The sequence below is a fragment of the Scyliorhinus canicula genome, chromosome 11, assembly GCF_902713615.1.
Source record: "Scyliorhinus canicula chromosome 11, sScyCan1.1, whole genome shotgun sequence".
Taxonomy (NCBI): Eukaryota; Metazoa; Chordata; class Chondrichthyes; order Carcharhiniformes; family Scyliorhinidae; genus Scyliorhinus; species Scyliorhinus canicula.
In genome coordinates, this window is record NC_052156.1 from 164,185,075 (window position 1) to 164,206,072 (window position 20,998).

At 47.0% G+C, this 20,998-nt stretch overlaps 1 protein-coding gene across 1 annotated transcript in view; it reads left to right on the forward strand.

Annotated features, from left to right (window-relative positions):
* The window catches only part of camk1da (calcium/calmodulin-dependent protein kinase 1Da), a 432,129-nt gene that overhangs the window by 326,533 nt on the left and 84,598 nt on the right, over nt 1-20,998 (forward strand). The window contains exon 4 of the mRNA XM_038811923.1: nt 18,718-18,856. Within this exon, the coding sequence (XP_038667851.1) occupies nt 18,718-18,856 (139 nt within the window). The remainder of the gene's footprint in view (nt 1-18,717; nt 18,857-20,998) is intronic.

A 20,998-nucleotide genomic window follows, 5' to 3' on the forward strand; every position in this document is an offset into this window, starting at 1 on the left:
GTGTGGGGAGTGTAATGTGTGTGTGAGGCTGGGATGAGTGTGTGTGGGGAGTGTAATGTGTATATGAGGCTGGGATGAGTGTGTGTGGGGAGTGTAATGTGTAAATGAGGCTGGGATGAGTGTGTGTGGGGAGTGTAATGTGTGTGTGTGGCTGGGATGAGTGTGTGTGGGGAGTGTAATGTGTAAATGAGGCTGGGATGAGTGTGTGTGAGGAGTGTAATGTGTGTGTGGCTGGGATGAGTGTGTGTGGGGAGTGTAATGTGTGTGTGGCTGGGATGAGTGTGTGTGGGGAGTGTAATGTGTGTGTGCGGCTGGGATGAGTGTGTGTGGGGAGTGTAATGTGTGTGTGGCTGGGATGAGTGTGTGTGGGGAGTGTAATGTGTGTGTGCAGCTAGGATGAGTGTGTGTGGGGAGTGTGTGTGGCAGTGTTGGCTGGGATGAGTGTGTGTGGGGAGTGTAATGTGTGTGTGCAGCTGGGATGAGTGTGTGTGGGGAGTGTAATGTGTGTGTGAGGCTGGGATGAGTGTGTGTGGGGAGTGTAATGTGTGTGTGAGGCTGGGATGAGTGTGTGTGGGGAGTGTAATGTGTATGCACGGCTGGGATGAGTGTGTGTGGGGAGTGTAATGTGTATGTGCCGCTGGGATGAGTGTGTTTGGGGAGTGTAATGTGTGTGGGGCTGGGATGAGTGCGTGTGGGGAGTGTAATGTGTGTGTGCGGCTGGGATGAGTGTGTGTGGGGAGTGTAATGTGTGTGCGAGGCTGGGATGAGTGTGTGTGGGGAGTGTAATGTGTATGTGAGGCTGGGATGAGTGTGTGTGGGGAGTGTAATGTGTGTTTGCAGCTGGGATGAGTGTGTGTGGGGAGTGTAATGTGTATGTGCGGCTGGGCTGAGTGTGTGTGGGGAGTGTAATGTGTGTGTGCAGCTAGGATGAGTGTGTGTGGGGAGTGTGTGTGGCAGTGTTGGCTGGGATGAGTGTGTGTGGGGAGTGTAATGTGTGTGTGCAGCTGGGATGAGTGTGTGTGGGGAGTGTAATGTGTGTGTGAGGCTGGGATGAGTGTGTGTGGGGAGTGTAATGTATGTGTGAGGCTGGGATGAGTGTGTGTGGGGAGTGTAATGTGTGTGTGCGGCTGGGCTGAGTGTGTGTGGGGAGTGTAATGTGTGTGTGAGGCTGGGATGAGTGTGTGTGGGGAGTGTAATGTGTGTGTGCGGCTGGGATGAGTGTGTGTGGGGAGTGTAATGTGTGTGTGCGGCTAGGATGAGTGTGTGTGGGGAGTGTAATGTGTGTGTGAGGCTGGGATGAGTGTGTGTGGGGAGTGTAATGTGTGTGTGGGGCTGGGATGAGTGTGTGTGGGGAGTGTAATGTGTGTGTGGGGCTGGGATGAGTGTGTGTGGGGAGTGTAATGTGTGTGTGAGGCTGGGATGAGTGTGTGTGGGGAGTGTAATGTGTATATGAGGCTGGGATGAGTGTGTGTGGGGAGTGTAATGTGTAAATGAGGCTGGGATGAGTGTGTGTGGGGAGTGTAATGTGTGTGTGTGGCTGGGATGAGTGTGTGTGGGGAGTGTAATGTGTAAATGAGGCTGGGATGAGTGTGTGTGGGGAGTGTAATGTATGTGTGGGGCTGGGATGAGTGTGTGTGGGGAGTGTAATGTGTGTGTGAGGCTGGGATGAGTGTGTGTGGGGAGTGTAATGTGTGTGTGGGGCTGGGATGAGTGTGTGTGGGGAGTGTAATGTATGTGTGGGGCTGGGATGAGTGTGTGTGGGGAGTGTAATGTGTGTGCGGCTGGGATGAGTGTGTGTGGGGAGTGTAATGTGTGTGTGCGGCTGGGGTGAGTGTGTGTGGGGAGTGTAATGTGTGTGTGAGGCTGGGATGAGTGTGTGTGGGGAGTGTGTGTGGGGAGTGTGTGTGGGGAGTGTAATGTGTATGTGCGGCTGCAGCTTGTCAGCCTCCCGAGCGTAATCACAGACCCGCCGAATCTCGCACCGTTTCTCATTGGAATCGATTGTATTCAACATGCACCGATGCCAGCCCCTCTACAGTAACTGAATCGGTCCAGGTGCGACGCCAGTTTTGCTGTCGTGAAACTTCACGAATTATGAGCTGGCGTCAACGCTTCGCCTCAGAAACTGAGAATCCCGCTCCCAATCTTTAGTCAGATATGCTCTGTGGACCACCAAGAATTGGATCAGACAAGCTGAGCACAAGCGGAGGTGGAGTTGTCCCTGTGAAGGGCCTTGTTCTATATCTCATTATCCAGAATAGAATACTTCACCTTCCTGTTTCACATTCATCTCATTCAACAGAGCCGACTCTGCAGATAGGATCTGGCCGTATCTGCACAAAATAGACCCCCTCCCCAACAGACACTGCCAAAGACAAAATCCTCTTCATCAGGGAGGAGGATGGTGCCAAGGAGAAAGAGGGAAAAGCCTTCGGGAAAATCACTGGGATACTGCCAGGCTGGCAGTGCCAAGGTGCCAAGCTGACATTGTGCCCACGCTGCGATCGGGCCCGGGGGAGCCCTGTCCATAACAGGTGGAGTGCAGAGGAGCCCCAAGGACCCCTCATAGGTGACTTTGGGAGAGTTCGGGGCTTATGTCGGGGATTCAAGAGGTTGGGGAGCCATTCACAAATGGGGTCCTGATCGCTAGGGGCTGGTTTAGCACACTTGGCTAAATCGCTGGCTTTTAAAGCAGACCAAGGCAGGCCAGCAGCGCGGTTCAATTCCCGTGCCAGCCTCCCCGAACAGGCGCCGGAATGTGGTGACTAGGGGCTTTTCACAGTAATTTCATTGAAGCCTACTCGTGACAATAAGCGATTTTCATTCATTTCTTTTCATTTCCTGCACGGAGGAGTTCTGGCAAGCGGACCTCCTCAGTTCAGGAAATGGGACTAAATTCTGCATTCCCCACTGAGGCCCCAGATTGTAACAAAGTTGTGTTCGGTAGCGTGGTCTTTCTCGATGCTGCGTGCGCCAGGAAACACCTGGCCAAACGTGCTCAATACGGCCAGGAGGCGAGTTCTGCTTGGGTGGAGGTCCCCTACTCCACCCAGTGCCTCGGCCTGGTTGAGTGACCTCGGGTGGGATTCTCCCGTACCCGGCGGGCCGGGGGCTCCTGGGGCAGGGGCTCCTGGCAGAACGGAGTGCCCAACATGGGACTACTACAATTCCGTTAGGTCGCACTCTTAGTGTGAGCTAGGGCAGCAGAGGTTTGGATGACGCCAGTTTATGCAGAATATGGGAGTACATGTAATTGTCAACTTTAGAGATAACAGTCATATGCACGAGGCTTCATAACTCACTGGATGTGAGGTATTTACCAGTCATGAGGAAATAAATTGATTGAAAAGTCAGTGGGCGAAACAAGCTAACATTTTAAAAGCAACTAACTTTTCCAATTTTCCATATCCCTTTCTGTGGAAAAATAGTCCAATACAGCCTGAAATTTGCTAGTGTGTTTAGATATCTCCGATGGCCAGGTGTGTACTTACCACCCACAACGGAAGCCTAGACCTCCATGGCTCACTGGGTCAAAGTATTGAGTCTTGTAAATGGCAACACAGCTGAGATATGAGAGGCCAGTTGGTCTCCTGAAGGTTTTAAACCAGCGAGGAGAAGAGATAAAGCTCTCTCTGCACTTCTGAATGTTTAATCCTCTGCCCTTATATTACTGAAGGGAAACAGCAGGAAGCTACACTAACCTTTGTACGGTCTCAGTACATTTGTTCCATTAGCTTATCAAACAACAGATCCTTCTGTTATTAAAATATAGGTCTCCAAGGAGCTGTCATTCTGTCCAGATTATTATGGTGGTTTGACATGGCGTCAGGATCCTTAACTGCTATTTTTCCTGAAATAAAAATAGTTCAGTTTTATGATATTGCTTATGTAACTCATAACAGTCGGACACATCGAAAGTGACCTCGTGTACCAGTTATCCTCAATGCGTTACTCCATGATGTGCCAAACCAGGGTTATAAAATCCTCAGTGGGTCAGTCAGATCTTCTGGCCTTGTTATAAACTCGCACAAAGTTTTGCCGAAGTTTTTAAAAAATAAATTTAGAGCACCCAATTAATTTTTTCCAATTAAGGGGCAATTTATGGCCAATCGACCTACTTACACATCTGGGGTGAAACCTACGCAGACACAGGGAGAATGTGCAAACTCCACACGGACAGTGAGCCAGGGCCAGGATTCGAACCCAGGTCCTCAGCGTCATAATCCCAGTTCTAACCCCCGTGCCACCTTGCTGCCCCTCAGTTTTGCTGAAGTTTTGAATTATACGAATTTAAATGGGATTAAACGGCATTTCCTAATTCTGAATTATCTGCTGATATTGTAAAGGTCACTTCTGACTTTGGTAACTGACTTCAATGAAACGTTGCAATATCGCCAACATGCTAAGTGGTGTCAAGAATCACCCAATAGCTGCTCGATTTAAAATTCACTTATTTTGGCCATTCTAAAAGGAATGCTTTCACTGCGGCTGGATTCAGTTTTATGTAATTTCCTCACTCACTGGTTTATTGTACCTTTAAGAGCTCAGCAAAAGACCAATAATCTGAGGGGAAACTCATTAAAATTTGCTTATGGGGTAAACTGTACTCATTAACTGAACTTGTTTATAATCTGTCTGGGGTTCTGAAGGTCTGAAGTGAATTTTAGTGAATTCTAATTTATCAGATGTGGAATGTTGTCACCATGGGAGATATGCTCTTTACGCTTTATAAACTTGAGTAATATTCCTACCTCACATTGCACAGTTATGCTCGGAGGTTTCAGTGGACCAGGCTGCATCTGTGAAGATAGAGAGAGTTAACGTTTCGGATGGCTGGCTTGGCATGAGCAGTCTTTAGTTTTTGTGGCTTCAGGATATGTTTGGTTTTGTAAATCTCGATAATCCTGCTTTGTTGCTGCAATTGTTATTAGATACGTGCAGACAGTCTGTGTTATAAAATTTCTGGAGCAACGCAAATGTACATCTTTCAGACAGTGAAAAGCTCATTGGGTTCTCGTAGAGGATGGGAGTATGTTTACGAAGAAGTCATTAGTGTAAGAGTTATTTTTCCAACATCTTGAAGCTTAGAACAGCATGGAAATTCTGCTCAAATTGGTTGCATGAGAAGACATGATCATAGAATTTACAGTGCAGAAGGAGGCCATTCGGCCCATCGAGTCTGCACCGGCTCTTGGAAAGAGCACCCTACCCAAGTTCAACATCTCCACCCAATAACTCAGTAACCCCACCCAACACTAAGGGCAATTTTGGACACTAAGGGCAATTTATCATGGCCAGTCCACCTAACCTGCACATCTTTGGACTGTGGGAGGAAACCGGAGCACCCGGAGGAAACCCACGCACACACGGGGAGGATGTGCAGACTCCACACAGACAGTGACCCAAGCCGGAATTGAACCTGGGACCCTGGAGCTGTGAAGCCATTGTGCTATCCACAATGCTACCGTGCTGCCCATATTCAGAAGTGGTCGGCTCCACCACTGTGACCTCTCCATATAGTTCTATGTGCGACTACTTTTTCAAACAGGCAGCATGAATATGACAGGCCAAATGGTTTCCCTCTCGGCTACAATTTTCGATGATTCTATGATCTCCCAGAGAACACTAATGAACAGCTTTGGAGAAGGTTAGAGAGTGACACTTCCCTCTGTGTAGTCCTGGAGTGGAATTGTCTGCCATGATCAGAGATTGAGAAGCCATGCTTTGGCACTCTGGAATATCCACTGTTCACCCAACAACCCTAAAGAATTCTCCTTCGCTTGAAGTTAAAAACTCACCACTACAGTATTCTTAGAATTCCCCCTATACCGAAAAGGGTCGATATTCTAAATGGTGAACAGGGATTCTCACTCTCTGACTCCGATGCAGGCTTAGGTGGGTGCTATTCGGGTCAAACTATATTTTCAAGTTATCCCCCGGTATAACCCATATTTTCATAGAATAATTTGATCTACTTACCACTTAGTAGCATCGATCCTCGGTCCCGCATTGCTAAGTAAGTAAAGTAGACTTTGTAATAACCACTGTTTCAGGTTAAAATTTTAAGTTATTTTATTATATTTTTTATTTTAAAAGATGCAATCACTGTCTTTACAGAAAAGTAAAAAGATCTTGCTTCTGGATTCTCCTGGTTGGTTGAAAAAGACTTTCAGGTCCACCTTGACAATCTCTCTTTAACTTTTGGTCTTCCTCAGATGGATTCGCTGTTCTGTTCGGTTGCTATATTCTATCCTTCCCATGACCGAGCTATGAGAGCTGACTCTGCTGGTTGTCCCTTTTTTTTGGGTTTATATTCCCCTTCTAGCAGTTATTAAGTTTATGTGACATTATCGTAAAGTAACTTTATTTTACTCTTGATTGTACAAGGTACCTTTAACCTGAATTATTTGTAACACGACTATATATTCATATTGAGCATGACTTCAGCTCCTCAAACTCTGATTACATTGTTTCCTTTGTGATGTTCAAAAGTGCTTTGATCCCAGAGGGGTGTTCCACCTGGTTTCTGGGCAGCACGGTAGCATGGTGGTTAGCATAAATGCTTCACAGCTCCAGGGTCCCAGGTTCGGTTCCCGGCTGGGTCACTGTCTGTGCGGAGTCTGCACATCCTCCCCGTGTGTGCGTGGGTTTCCTCACCGGTGCTCCGGTTTCCTCCCACAGTCCAAAGATGTGCGGGTTAGGTGGATTGGCCATGCTAAATTGCCCGTAGTGTCCTTAAAAGTAAGGTATGGGGGGGGGGGGGGGGTTGTTAGGTTACGGGTATAGGGTGGATACGTGGGGTTGAGTGGGGTGATCATTGCTCGGCACAACATTGAGGGCCGAAGGGCCTGTTCTGTGCTGTACTGTTCTATGTTCTATGTTCTATGTCATTTCTAAAGTTGCTTTACTACCAAGTAGTGCCCCCAGCTCAGAACTCTGACTCCGATTTGGGGCTAACGTGTGTTCCCGTTGTCACGTCGTCTCCAGCTTCCCATATTCACCTGGTGTCAGCAGAATTTCACACCTAAACATTTGTCACGCAATTCAACTGAAGATCCTAGCAATTCTTCTTTAGCTGCTTACTAAAATAATTAACTTCAAAGAAGGTGCAAAATTTTGCTTTTTTCCATATAACTAAAAGCTCAATCTGCTGTGACTTAAAAGACATGCGTCAGTTTTACAGCTTGAATAGTCACAAGCTGTTGTCTTCACGCCTGTTTGATAAAGGCTATCTGCATTTCAAAACCTTCTTTTGCATCTGCTGTTAACCCTTCCTGGGATTTTTCCCTACATTTTCTCATGTAGCCTTATCCAGATATTACCAGACTTCCATGTTTCAAATGACATATTTTCCCATTTTTATTTTTACAAGCTGCAACACCTTTGGCCATGATGCACCCCGTCAGTGAAGTCTCAGCCTGGACCATGCCAGAGTGAAGCTTGAATACAGTATAATATTTCTTATTGTCACAAGTAGGATTGCATTAACACTGTAATGAAGTTACTGTGAAAATCCCCTAGTCGCCACATTCCGGCGCCTGTTCAGGTACACAGCAGGAGAATTCAGAATGCCCAATTCACCCCAACAAGCACGTATTTTCGGAACTTGTGGGAGGAAACCGGAGCACCCGGAAGAAACCCACGCAGTCAAGGGGGAAATGTACAGAATCCGCATAGACAGTGACCCAGCGGGGAATCGAACCTGAGTCCCCGAGAATTAAAGATTAATCCCCAGGATATTGCTGTCAGTATCCTGGGTGGGGGAGGGGAATCAGGGGGTGGATTGAAGAATGGGGCTTTTTAAAATAAATTGCTTTGAACATTTTCTTTTCAGCCAAAAAAAGTTAGACATGAGAGTAAAGGCTGTCAGGCTGATAGAAATTAATGCTCCAATCAGCTGATGAAGAGTCACTGGGAAGGCGGAACATCGCAAGGTTGGAAATCTTTCGTGACCAATAGTGAGAGTGTGTGTGTGGGGGGGGGGGGGGGGGGGGGGGGGGTTGGATGGAGGCCGGAGATCATGTTGTGACCCCTCCAGGGAGACAGGCCAAACAAGACAGGCAATCGCTCATCTTGAACCATCTGACTCAGTGACAAGAATGTTGTCAACGGAGTCAAGCTGACATTGAAAATGTGGAGACGGGGCCTCTAAATGTCTGATGGTGAAGTAGAGAAGGGACTGGGAGGTGGAGATCTATGAGCGATTGTCAGTTGCAGGACCCAATAGAAAGACTCAGTGCAGATACTGGAGAGTTGGTGTGAGAAGGTGTCCAGTGAATTTATTTTCTTTTAACCTCCGTCTGCCTGTTGGATTGGCCCATCTCCAGTGTACAAATCGGGACTCATTAGGATTAAAATGCACTTGGCCAGGACAAGAGGACTTTTAAAGTTTGCAGTTGGCCCAATCTGTAAAAGGGAAAAAAAATTACTTTTTATCTCATACATCCCACTAAAGATCTAAAGTTGACATTTGACAACATCGATTTTTCAAAGGCGTAGCAGCTTGAAGCCTTTATTGTCATATTGTACAATTCCATGTAGCAAGGAACAGGGTACAATAAGCAGCTTGTTGTTACTTCACTTCCACTGCTTTATTGTGTAATATTAGCCGATGATTCTTCCTATAATCATAAACCTTGGCAAAAGCTTGCTGGGATTTATTACTTGCGATGCACACTTGGCAGATCGGTGTTGCATTGCATGTTGTCTATCCGCAGTCTACTTGGAACCGCGAGGCACAGCACCAACAGACCAAGCAGAAAGTTCTGCTCCTTCCCCCACTGATGTTTAATTGCTGGGGCAAGCTGAACACTTTTCATTCCTAACATTAAAGAGGCTTGGAACGTCCCCAGAAAATCTAATGAAGCATCCCCTCACTGTTAAAAGGCAGTTTTAAGCTTGATTGCAGCTGGTGCAATGGGGCGTGGCCTTTCGGAGGCTTGCCCCATCTGGCAGAATTGTTCCCAACTGCCAAGGTATTTTTTTTCAATCAAAGTTCAGGTTTAGCTGAGTGATCGAATGTAATTATAAGATGGGATTAATGGACAATAAAGTAATCTACTCCTGTTAATACGATTGTCTTTTAAATATGTGTTTTGAGACATCCACAAATTTTGTTTGGGAGTAAATACATATAAAGATCAGAGATAAGGCGAGGAGTAGGCCATTCAGCCCCTCGAGCCTGCTGTGTCATTCAACAAGACCATGGCGGATGATCTTTCTCAACTCCACCTTCCCGCTCTATCCCCATATCCCTTAATTCCCTTAGGATCCAAAAATCTATCAACAGCTAGCATTTAACGATTGAGCATCCACAACGTTCTGGGGTAAAGAAAGATTCATACGCTGGAACTCTTACTGAAGTGACTGAGATGAGGGAGAATCTTCTTCACTCAGAAGGCTGTCAACCTTTGGAATTCTTTACCCCGGAGCGTTGTGGATTCTCCTCGTCTCAGTGCTAAATACCTGACCCCCTTACTCTGAGACTGTGACCCCTGTTCTAGATTCCTAGCCAGGGGAAACTATTACCACCGAGATAAACACCCACAGATGGAACGTCAAGGATTAAGAAATTTGTGAAGCCAATTAAGTAAGAGTTCCAGCATATGAATCATCATATTGGCTGTCAATTTAACGTCACAAAACGCAGTAATGAGCTTGTTAAGTTCAAATGGCCTCCCATTTCTTTTTCTTTCCTTTTCTCAAATCCTTTCAATAGTTAGACATCAGAGTAGCTGGATTTTGAATGATCTAATTGACATGGCATTAACCGATCTTAGTGGGAGTCTGTTTCATCTAGCTGCTGTTCTGTGGGAAAAGCAATTCTGGTCTCCCTTGGTGCAAACTGATTTCCATTTCCGTCTCCTTATCCTGCGACGAGCACTTCACTTAAATAACTTGATTGAGCAACATTATTGATGCCTTTCAGCGTTTTTCAAAGACTTGGATCCTACCCAGAAACTCACTCGAGAGGCAAGCTAATGGATTGGCTTCCCCAGTTCGTGAACTTAAAAATGAATCAGATTTGCAATATTTTTTCCATGCAATATTGTTGGCAATTTCACCTGACAAGTTCAGATAAATTACAATCACACTGATGTACTTTACACGAGGGCCAGTGTACCAGTGCATTTTACCAGGACCAGTGTACCAGTGCATTTTACCAGGGTCAGTATACCAGTGCATTTTACCAGGGCCAGTGTACCAGTGCACTGTACTAGGGCCAGTGTACCAGTGCATTTTACCAGGGCCAGTGTACCAGTGCACTGTACTAGGGCCAGTGTACCAGTGCATTTTACCAGGGCCAGTGTACCAGTGCACTGTACTAGGGCCAGTGTACCAGTGCATTTTACCAGGGCCAGTGTACCAGTGCACTGTACTAGGGCCAGTGTACCAGTGCATTTTACCAGGTACAATGTACCCGTGCACTGTACTAGGGCCAGTGTACCAGTGCACTGTACCAGGACCAGTGTAAAAGTGCACTGTACCAGGACCAGTGTAAAAGTGCACTCTACTAGGGCCAGTGTACCAGTGCACTGTACTAGGGCCAGTGTAAAAGTGCACTGTACTAAGGTCGGTGTACCAGTGCACTGTACTAGGGCCAATGTAAAAGTGCACTGTACTAAAAGTGCACAGTGTACCAGTGCACTGTACTAAGGTCGGTGTACCAGTGCACTGTACTAAGGTTGGTGTACCAGTGCACTGTACTAAGGTTGGTGTACCAGTGCACTGTACTAAGGCCAGTGTACCAGTGCACTGTACTAAGGCCAGTGTACCAGTGCACTGTACTAAGGTCGGTGTACCAGTGCACTGTACTAAGGTTGGTGTACCAGCGCACTTCACTATGGCCAGTGTACCAGTGCACTGTACTAGGGCAAGTGTACCAGTGCACTGTACTAAGGCCAGTGTACCAGTGCACTGTACTAAGGTCGGTGTACCAGTGCACTGTACTAAGGTTGGTGTACCAGCGCACTGCACTAAGGCCAGTGTACCAGTGCACTGTACTAGGGCCAGTATACCAGTGCACTGTACTAGGGCCAGTGTACCAGTGCACTGTACTAGGGCAAATGTACCAGTGCACTGTACTAGGGCAAGTGTACCAGTGCACTGTACTAAAGTTGGTATACCAGTACACTGTACTAAGGTTGGTGTACCAGTGCACTGTACTAAGGCCAGTGTACCAGCGCACTGTACTAAGGTCGGTGTACCAGTGCACTGTACTAAGGTCGGTGTACCAGTGCACTGTACTAAGGTTGGTGTACCAGCGCACTGTACTAAGGTTGGTGTACCAGTGCACTGTACTAAGGTCGGTGTACCAGCGCACTGTACTAAGGTTGGTGTACCAGTGCACTGTACTAGGGTCAGTGTACCAGTGCACTGTACTAAGGTAGGTGTACCAGTGCACTGTACTAAGGTCGTGTACCAGCGCACTGTACTAAGGCCAGTGTACCAGTGCACTGTACTAAGGCCAGTGTACCAGTTCACTGTACTAAGGCCGGTGTACCAGCGCACTGTACTAGGGTCAGTGTACCAGTGCACTGTACTAAGGTCGGTGTACCAGCGCACTGTACTAGGGTCAGTGTACCAGTGCACTGTACTAAGGTCGGTGTACCAGTGCACTGTACTAAGGTCGTGTACCAGTGCACTGTACTAAGGTCGGTGTACCATGTGGGCTTGGGTAGGGTGCTCTTTCCAAGGGCCTGTGCAGACTCGATGGGCCGAATGGCCTCCTCCTGCACTGTAAATTCTATGATTCTATGATTCACTGTACTAAGGCCAGTGTACCAGTGCACTGTACTAAGGTCGGTGTACCAGTGCACTGTACTAAGGCCAGTGTACCAGTGCAGTGTACTAGGGCCAGTGTACCAGTGCACTGTACTAAGGCCAGTGTACCAGTGCACTGTACTAAGGTCGGTGTACCAGTGCACTGTACTAAGGTCAGTGTAAAAGTGCACTGTACTAAGGTTGGTGTACCAGCGCACTGCACTATGGCCAGTGTACCAGCACACTGTACTAAGGTTGGTGTACCAGCGCACTGCACTATGGCCAGTGTACCAGCACACTGTACTAAGGTTGGTGTACCAGCGCACTGTACTAAGGTCGGTGTTCCAGCGCACTGTACCAGGACCAGTGCACTGTACTAGGGCCAGTGGACCAACGCTCTGTACCCAGGTCAGTAGGGCAGTGAACCATTTCACTGCGCCAGGTACCAGTGTACTGTACTCGGGATAGCAATCAAACTGATTTTAAAAGAAACAATGGAGATATTAAACAAAGACCACAAATACTGGAAATGTGAAAGAAAATAGGAAATACTGGAAATGCAAAGTAAGCTGGTCAGCACCTTTAAGGGAAAGATGGATTCATTAAATAATTGCATAGGTTAAGTAGATAGGATACGCAGCATAGATACAGGCCATTCAGCCCATCCAGTCGATACTGGGATCTACGCTTCATTTGAGCCTCTTCCCATTCTTCCGCATCGAAATGTATCAGCGTAACCCTCTGTTCCCGTCTCCATCATTCACTTTGCTCTGACATTTACATCAACCATTCCCCGTGGTAATGTGTTCCACTCTTGGTGATTATCTTACACGGGTGGCACTAGCTTATCTCTACCCAACAAGTGGAAACATTCTCTCTGAGTTTACTCTTTCATCATGTTGATTAGGTCATCCTCAGTCTTCCAGTTTCAAGACGAAGGAGAATCAGTCTGTTCATCCTTTTCCGATAACTATCATGTTTTGGTATCATCCTTGTGTATCTCCTCTGCACCGTCTCCAATGCCTCTATATTCATTTTTCACATTCCGACCAGAATTGTATTTAATACTCCAAGTGTGGTCCAAACGATCAAGGTTTCTGGTGGATCCCACCTGAACTACTAAAGTATTTTATTGTTCTTCTTCAGCAGTTGAGTGGCCCGCTCTGCTTTTCCAACATTCAATGGTTGTTTTGAAAGAACTCCGAATTTGGGTAAAAGGTGAAAATATTTTTCTGCTTGTAACTGTGCCGGACAAGATAACTGCTGAGCCAATGAGGTTAGCCTGACATAAACCGTGCCATTTCCTTTTTGCATAAAGCCCTCACTGGGTTGCGGGTCCTGCATCTGCCCATCAACTGGTGGCCCTATTTCAAGGAGGTATCACTCTTTTTTTGAAATAAATTTAGAGTACCCAATTAATTTTTTCCAATTAAGGGGCAATTTAGCGTGGCCAATCCACCTACCCTGCAAATCTTTGGGTTGTGGAGGCGAAACCCACGCAAACACGTGGAGAATGTGCAAACTCCACACGGACAGTAACCCAGAGCCGGGATTGAAACTGGGACCTCGGCGCCGTGAGGCAGCAGTGCTAACCATTGCGCCACCATGTTGCCCCAAGGTGGTATCACTCTTAATGTTAACCAAATGGCAGAAACTATTGATTCAAAGGGTTATATTTTGCCACAAGTGTTGGGAATCTGGGCCAGGATTCTCCCCTACCCGGCGGGGCAGGGAGTCCCGGAGTAGCAGAGTGGCACCAACCACTCCGGCATCGGGCTGACCCAAAGGTGCGGAATGCCGCTGACGTCACCACGCGCATGCGCGGTAGGGGGGTCTCTTCCACCTCCGACATGGTGGAGGCCGTGGCGGTGGCGGAAGAAAAAGAGTGCCCCCACGGCACAGGCCCGCCCGCCGATCGGTGGGCCCCGATCGCGGGCCTGGCCACCGTGGGGGCACCTCCCCGGGGTCCGTTCGCCCCGCGCCCCTCCCCCCCCCCCCCAGGACCCCGGGGGCCCGCTCCCGCCGCTAATCTCGCCGCCACCAGTGGCGGGAGAGGCCTCTCAGTGACGGGACTTCGGCCAATTGCGGGCCGGAGAATCGCCGCAGGCGGCTTGCCGATCGGCGCGGAGGGCACGCCGATCGGCGCTCCGCGATTCCCGCCCCTGCCAATTCCCGGGTAGCAGAGAATTCCGGCCACGGCTGGGGCGGGATTTTCGCCGGTCCCAGGCGATTCACCGACCCTGCGGGGGGTCGGAGAATTTCGCCCCTGATGCCGGGATGATTTCAGAGTCGTGAACACGCTCGAGGTGATAGCACACCTTCTGGCCAAATTTCATGGGACACAGCCAATGAATCGCTTACCTCCGCGTTTATCGTTCATTTATGGAGGGTGGGCGGGTTCCAAAGGCGAGAGCTACAGAACAGCACAACCCACCACAAGGGAAGCCAGCAGTCCTCACTATCTGACACTGCGGTGGGAGCGCTGAGCATCAGTGACACACAGGAGAAACCAGCGGTGTCGGGGAGTGGCCGAGACCTCATTCGACCCACCACGATTGGAGACCTCCATCACCCTGACCAGGACATCTTCACTCAGTGGCAAAGCTCTAACTGGAGGACAGCAGACTTGCCAATTTCTATTGGAAATGTTTTGATCTGCATCAGCTGTAATACAGCCTCCATTCCCTGCTGGGCAGCCATTTCCTCAGGGGGCAGATACAGTGGGGGGAGGGGTGTGGGGGGGGGGGGGGGAGCAGCATCGGTGCAATTACAATGCCGTTGCAATAATTACTGTTAAGTGGCTCCTTAATTAGTTTGTTTGCATACCCAGCATTGGCAGGCTGATTGCCCTCATGGCTGTCGGCCAGCCTTTGGGAACACATTGGGGAGCTGGTCTCATGTTTTCTTTTAGTGAAATTCACCCAGCACCGTGCCCACCTTCCCTCCCTCCACTGCCCATTTCTGCCCTCCCACCACCTCCAACGCCACTTCCATGCATATGGGAATATTCTGCCCCGAGTGTCGAACCATCCTGGTTCACTGCCACGCTAACGTCTTACCCTGTATTATTTGTTGGGCTGTCTTGCTCTGTGAGTATACAATGCAGCGTTTAATTATAAAGGAGTAGGAGCCAAACTCATTAAAAGAGAAAATCAGTAAGTGATGCAATTTTTGGAGGCAACTAATTATTGTTTCCTTCTGTATCTTAAGTAGAAAATACTTCTGTTTAACAACATGAGTCTTGCACTCAAAGTTGAGTTCATCGACTTATTGGTCTTAGTTCCTTGACCAGAAAAAAATATAGTGAACTTGGTGGAATTCATTGATCGACTGATTTCTATGTGGCTGCATCTCATTGGTTATGAAGCACATGGAGATGCCTTGAGGTTGTGAAAGGCGCTATATGAATGTAAACTCTCTTCCTCTTCTTGTCTTCTTTTCTTCTGGTCAAAGGAAGACCAGTAATTATTCAATTTTGGCAGAGAGAATTTTACGTTCTCAGACTAACAGACACCGAAACAGAATCCAGTACAGCAATCCAGATAAAAATAAACCCTTTCTACTTTTGGCCGTTTCGTTTTTGGGCTCTCCCTCTGTTCTGTAGGTTTATTTCTCCCCAGTGAACGTAAACGCAGTGACCACAAATGAGCTAATTTTACATTCTAGGCAGCCAAACCAGGGCTTTCACCCTCAATTGGCAGTGGTGATCACAATGGCAGCAAATGGCAATATCCCATTTTATTTTCAATACTGGACAAGGATCAGTAATTTCTCCAATCATATAAAATAGTCTTGCTTTCCTAAATGAAATCTAGATGCAGATTTTAGCTCCGGTAAAAGGCCCCGTTCATCTTTCCCTTTAACACTGGTGAGGCCGCAACTGGAGTATTGTGTTCAGTTCTGGTCGCCACATTACCGGAAGGACGTTATTGCTCTGGGGAGAGTGCAGAGGAGGTTTATAAGAATGTTGCCAGGGCTAAAAAAAGTGTGGCTACGAGGAGAGATTGGATAGGTTGGGGTTATTTTCCTTGGAACAGAGAAGGCTGAGGGGTGACTTAATTAAGGTGGACAAAATTATGAGGGGAAGAGATAGAGTGGACAGGAGAAAATAGTTTCCCTTGGTGCAGAATTCTAGAACCAGGGGACATAGATTCAAGATAAGTGGCAGAAAGTGTAGAGGGGACATGAGGAAGAACTTTTTTACGCAGAGGGTAGAGGGAGTCTGGAATTCGCTGCCCGAGTTGGTAGTGGAGGCAGAGACCCTAAACTCTTTTTTAAAAAGTACCTGGATCTGCTGTAGGTGGGATTAGAAAGGGCACCTGGGTGTACTCAGGCTGGCATGGACAAGATGGGCAGAATGGCCTCTTTCTGTGCTGTAACTTTTCTATGATTCTATGAGTAGTTACTGTTCCTCGTGCTGTATGATGTTTCTGTGGATTTGTTTTATATTTGTGCTGCATTTCTACCATCAATATCGGAATGTTCTGTGTTGAAAAGCAAATCTGATGATTTCATAACATTGTGGCAGTAAATACATATATTTGAGGCTTGGCTCAGTGGTACCACCTTGTGTTCAGTCCCTGCTCCAGCATTTGAGTTACCGGGGGGGGGGGGGGGGGGGGGGGGGGGGGCACATCAGCAACAACCATATTGAATGACAGAGCAAGTTTATTGGGAAGAATGGCCTACTGCCCCTCCTATTTCTTGTGATAGGCTCCCTCCAAACCATGACCCCCTCCGCCTTCCCCCAATCTAATTCTTATACGGGCCATCCCCCCCCCCCCTCCCACCCCCATCCCCCCACCCCCCCCCCCCCCCCCCCCCCCCCCTCCCCCCCACACCCAATAGAAGTACAAACTGGGAAGGATTGGGGCAAAAGTGACTTCAATGGCAGTATTTTTTTTATTTTTTAAAAAATAAATTTAGAGTACCCAATTATTTTTTCCAATTAAGGGGGAATTTAGCATGGCCAATCCGCCTACCCTGCACATCTTTGGGTTGTGGGGGTGAAACCCACGCAGACACGGGGAGAATGTGCAAACTCCACACGGACAGTGACCCAGAGCCGGGATTTGAACCCAGGTCCTCAGCGCCACAGGCCGCAATGCTAACCACTGTGCCACCATGCTGCCCTAAATGGCCGTATGTTAATCATGAGCATTTAATCCTGGGATGGCTTGGCACAGCAATGGATAGATTTAAGCCGATTTTCAATCACAAAGGAAGAGAATGTGGACAAAGGCTGAATGTCCTTCGAAAACAGGAGGAGTTACAATATCTGAGCCAATCTGTCCTGTGTGAGGAGAGGGTGCGCACTAAAAGCAAGAAAGCAAGAGCCTGATTTATTGAGGAGGGGTGGACAACAGAGAGAGAGACGGGGGTAAATGTGCAGAAAGCCGATTGAAAAATAGAGGCATGTGTGCAAAAGCAAGGAGGCCATGGCAAATGTTTATAAAACACTAGTTCAGCCTCAACTAGAGTAACGTGTCCAATTCTGGAGTCTGCACCTGAGGGCGGGATTCCCCATGGCGGGCAGCGCACTCACACCCAGGGATTTCCCGACAGCGCGGGAGCGCCCACAATGGGAAACCCCATTGACAGCTGACGGGACGGAGGCTCCCACTGCCGGCGGGAACACGCCACACCACAAAACAAGTCTGGCGGGATGGAGAATCCCGCCGGACAAATTTCAGTTGTGTGGATGGATTCGGAGAAGCTGGATTGTTCTCCTCAGAGAAGATAAAGTTGAAAGGAGATTTTATAAAAGTGTTCAAAATCATGAGGGGTCTAGACAGAGCAGATAGAAACGGTTTCCTGTGGCTGAGGGGGTCAAGAAACAGAGAACACAGATTTAAGGTGATTGACAAAGAAAGCAAAGTTGAAATTGTGATATTATGTCGAATGTCTAGAATATAAAGGGGTAATGTAATATCATAATTGACCAGTAGATGGTGCTATATACAAAACTATATAATGCACTGACTCTCAGGCTTCTGGGAGCGGTCTCGAGAGTGCAGAGTACAGTTCTAGATAGAGTGTAGAGACTAGTGTTAGTAGAGTGTAGATTGTAGATTATTGCTTACTATAGGAGTAAGTGATCGAGCTTTAATAAGTAGTGTAAATAAATGTTAGCTTTGTTAATGAACTTAGCTTCTGTGGTCTTTGTGAACGTTACGGCATCCATCCTGATAACAGAATCACAAAGAACACCACAAAAATGAGAAAACATTTTTCACACAGTGACGGATATGGATCGGGACCTTACTGCCTGAAAGGTTGGTAGATTCAATCCTGGCTTTCAAAAGGGAATTCGATAAGATTTCTCTCGACTAGAAATCCAGAGACCCAGAGTATTGCTCTGGCGTCCTGGGTCCGAATCGCACCTTGGCTGTCACTAAAATTTGAATTCAATAAAAATCTGGACTTACAGGTCTAATGGTGACCATGAAACCATTGTCGATTGTCGTAAAAACCCATCTGGTTCACTAACGTTCTTTAGGGAAAGAAATGGGCCGCCCTTACCCGGTCTGGCCTACATGTGACTCCAGACCCACAGCAATGTGGTTGACTCTGAAATGACTGCTCGGTTCGAAGGTAATCAGGATGGACAGTAAATGCTGGCTTACATCCCGTGTGATCATTTTAAAAAATAAGACTTTCACGGTTATGGGAAGGAGCAAGGAAATGGGATTAGCTGAGTTGCTCTTGCAGAGAAACAGCGTGGACTCAATGGACTGATTGGCCTCCTTTCTGTGCTGTAACCATTTGGTAATTCTAACGTGGATTTGTCAGCAGTTTGGTTTGTAGATCTGAATAAGGACTTGTATCTGTGTGTTTCAGTTACGCAAACGGACCAAATCACCATCCAAGTATAAACATGGTTCACGTTTCCATGAAAAACAGTTGTTACTCTTTTATATTTTGTATACATCTCCTTTTCTGCTTGTTTCCTAGGGTGTCAGGAGGGGAGTTGTTTGACAGAATTGTGGAGAAGGGGTTTTATACTGAGAAGGATGCCAGCACTTTGATACGGCAGGTACTGGATGCTGTGCAGTATCTACATAAATTGTGCATCGTTCACCGAGACTTGAAGGTAGGTTCCTGTGTCTGTGTAATAGATAGAGAAAGCCTTGCATTGCAAGAGCAGTGATAAGCAGAAGGTTAAAACCAAAAGTGACCTTTACAGAAGGATTAATGTTCACGTCTTTCCAACATTTTCTACTGACCTTCCCAGCACCGAGAGCTACTACAGCCAATAAATGGCAATCTGCTTGGTATTTTCAATCTTTTTGATATTTTTCATATCCATAAGCACATTAACCGTGAGATTCCCCAGGAGTTTTACCAGGCTTTCACTGGACTTCTGCTGTGAAGCAAACAGAACGTTCCAGAAAATGATGGAACTTGTTTGTGCAGGGTCTCTGCCAATTCTAGAAGCTTCCAGGCTACTTGGTTGGAGTGGACGAGCTGGGGCAGAATCACCATCCACACCTTGAAAGGCAACTGATGCCCAGAGGATGGAGGTAACGGCAAGGACTCCCCAAGCCATGGGTTTGGTCTCTGAGGTCTGATTGTCCCCACCAGCCCCATACTAATGATATTTCTTCACACTGACCCTGAAACCCCAGCAGGGAAGGGGATCTGATGAACATTTTTATTGAATCATTAAAGTCAACACACCAAAAAATCTAACACATACACACACAATCAGCCACAATAGCCCTGTTAATTTGCCTTCGATTCTCCGGGATGGCTATGATTCAGCTAGTAACACTCTCATCCCTGAGCAATAAAGGTTGTGCTCCCGCACTTGGGCAGAAAAATCTAGGCTGATCCTCCAGTGCAGTACTCAGGGGTTGCTGCACTGCCGGAGGTGTTGTTTTTCAGATGTGACATTATAACAAGGCTCCCGGTTGGGGTGTAGAATATCCCACAGCACCTTGGAGAAGACCCAGAGTTACTCCTGGTGTGCTGGCCAATTATTTGTCCCTCCATCAACATCACGGACGCAGGTGATCTTCCCCATTATAACAATGTGGGAGCTTGCTCTGCTTAAATTTGTTGCCGCATTGTTTTACACGACAAGAAGAAAACTAAATGCAAGTTTATTTTTTCTGAAGGGCATTGCCAATGAATGATTGATTCACAGCTTGCTGTTAATCATTAAATTCACTGTGAGATCTTTCTGACTTCCAGAAGAAATCATGCATTATTTTGTTGAAGAAATGTTATTCCACCAAATACTGCTAACATATGGAGACTGTCACTTCACAAGTCAATTCCAATATAAGGGATTGAGCCAGGGCTTTTTTCTGAATGTGGTGATAATCCTGCCCCGCTAGATCATATTGCGAACATATCTTCAATCACCCACAATCACTGTTGTATCTTGTTAGTGCTGAATGTCAAGAATAATGCCCTGTTGTAACTTGATGCAGCACATTTGTACAGCTATGATGATATGATCTTCCAGTCTGATGACTGTACAAAAGGCCTTTGTAAAGTGAAATAACTGAAACATCAGATCATCTAAAATTTAATTTCAAAATTAAACAGAGTCGAGGTAATCTGCAATGATTGATACAATGTCGGGGATTTAAAATTGACCCAGCAGGAATTTCCCTTGGCTCTGCTCATGTGGGCCAGTCCAGCAGTGCCAGTGATTCAGAATAAATTGTAATTCTCCTGTTTAAAAACTAGATGTTGCAATTTGACACTGCAGTTAGCGAGTGGCCAGAACTCAGGTTGCTGTTCCCCTTACACGATGAGCTTCCAGCAATCCACCAAGTCTTTGTGAACTCACTCAGGCCCATGTGGCTTGTTACAATAGGGAGGATGTTAGGATTTTGAATCCGGATATGGGATCGAAGATATGGTGGGAAATTTAGGGGTTTACAAACTGAGGATAAAACTGTTAGCACTGAGTCAGAGGTATAAACTATCACCTGGCCTGAGTTACATTGTCAACTTCAGGCTTAAACTCGTTAATGGGAATAAACATGATATCCATGTTCTGCCGGGGTGATTCACTCAAGATCCATTGTCCTCCAGGACACTCTGATCTGACCAGCTATTAGCCCATTACAGAGTGTGATGGCCTCTTTTGTCCATAAGTTGCATATTTGTAGCGTAGCCCTGTTCTTTTGTATAAATGGGAATGGGCAATCAAATGCCCAGATAGCAATTAACAGTTATAGTCTGGACACCCCAGGACAGAACCATTGTTTGAGGGGCT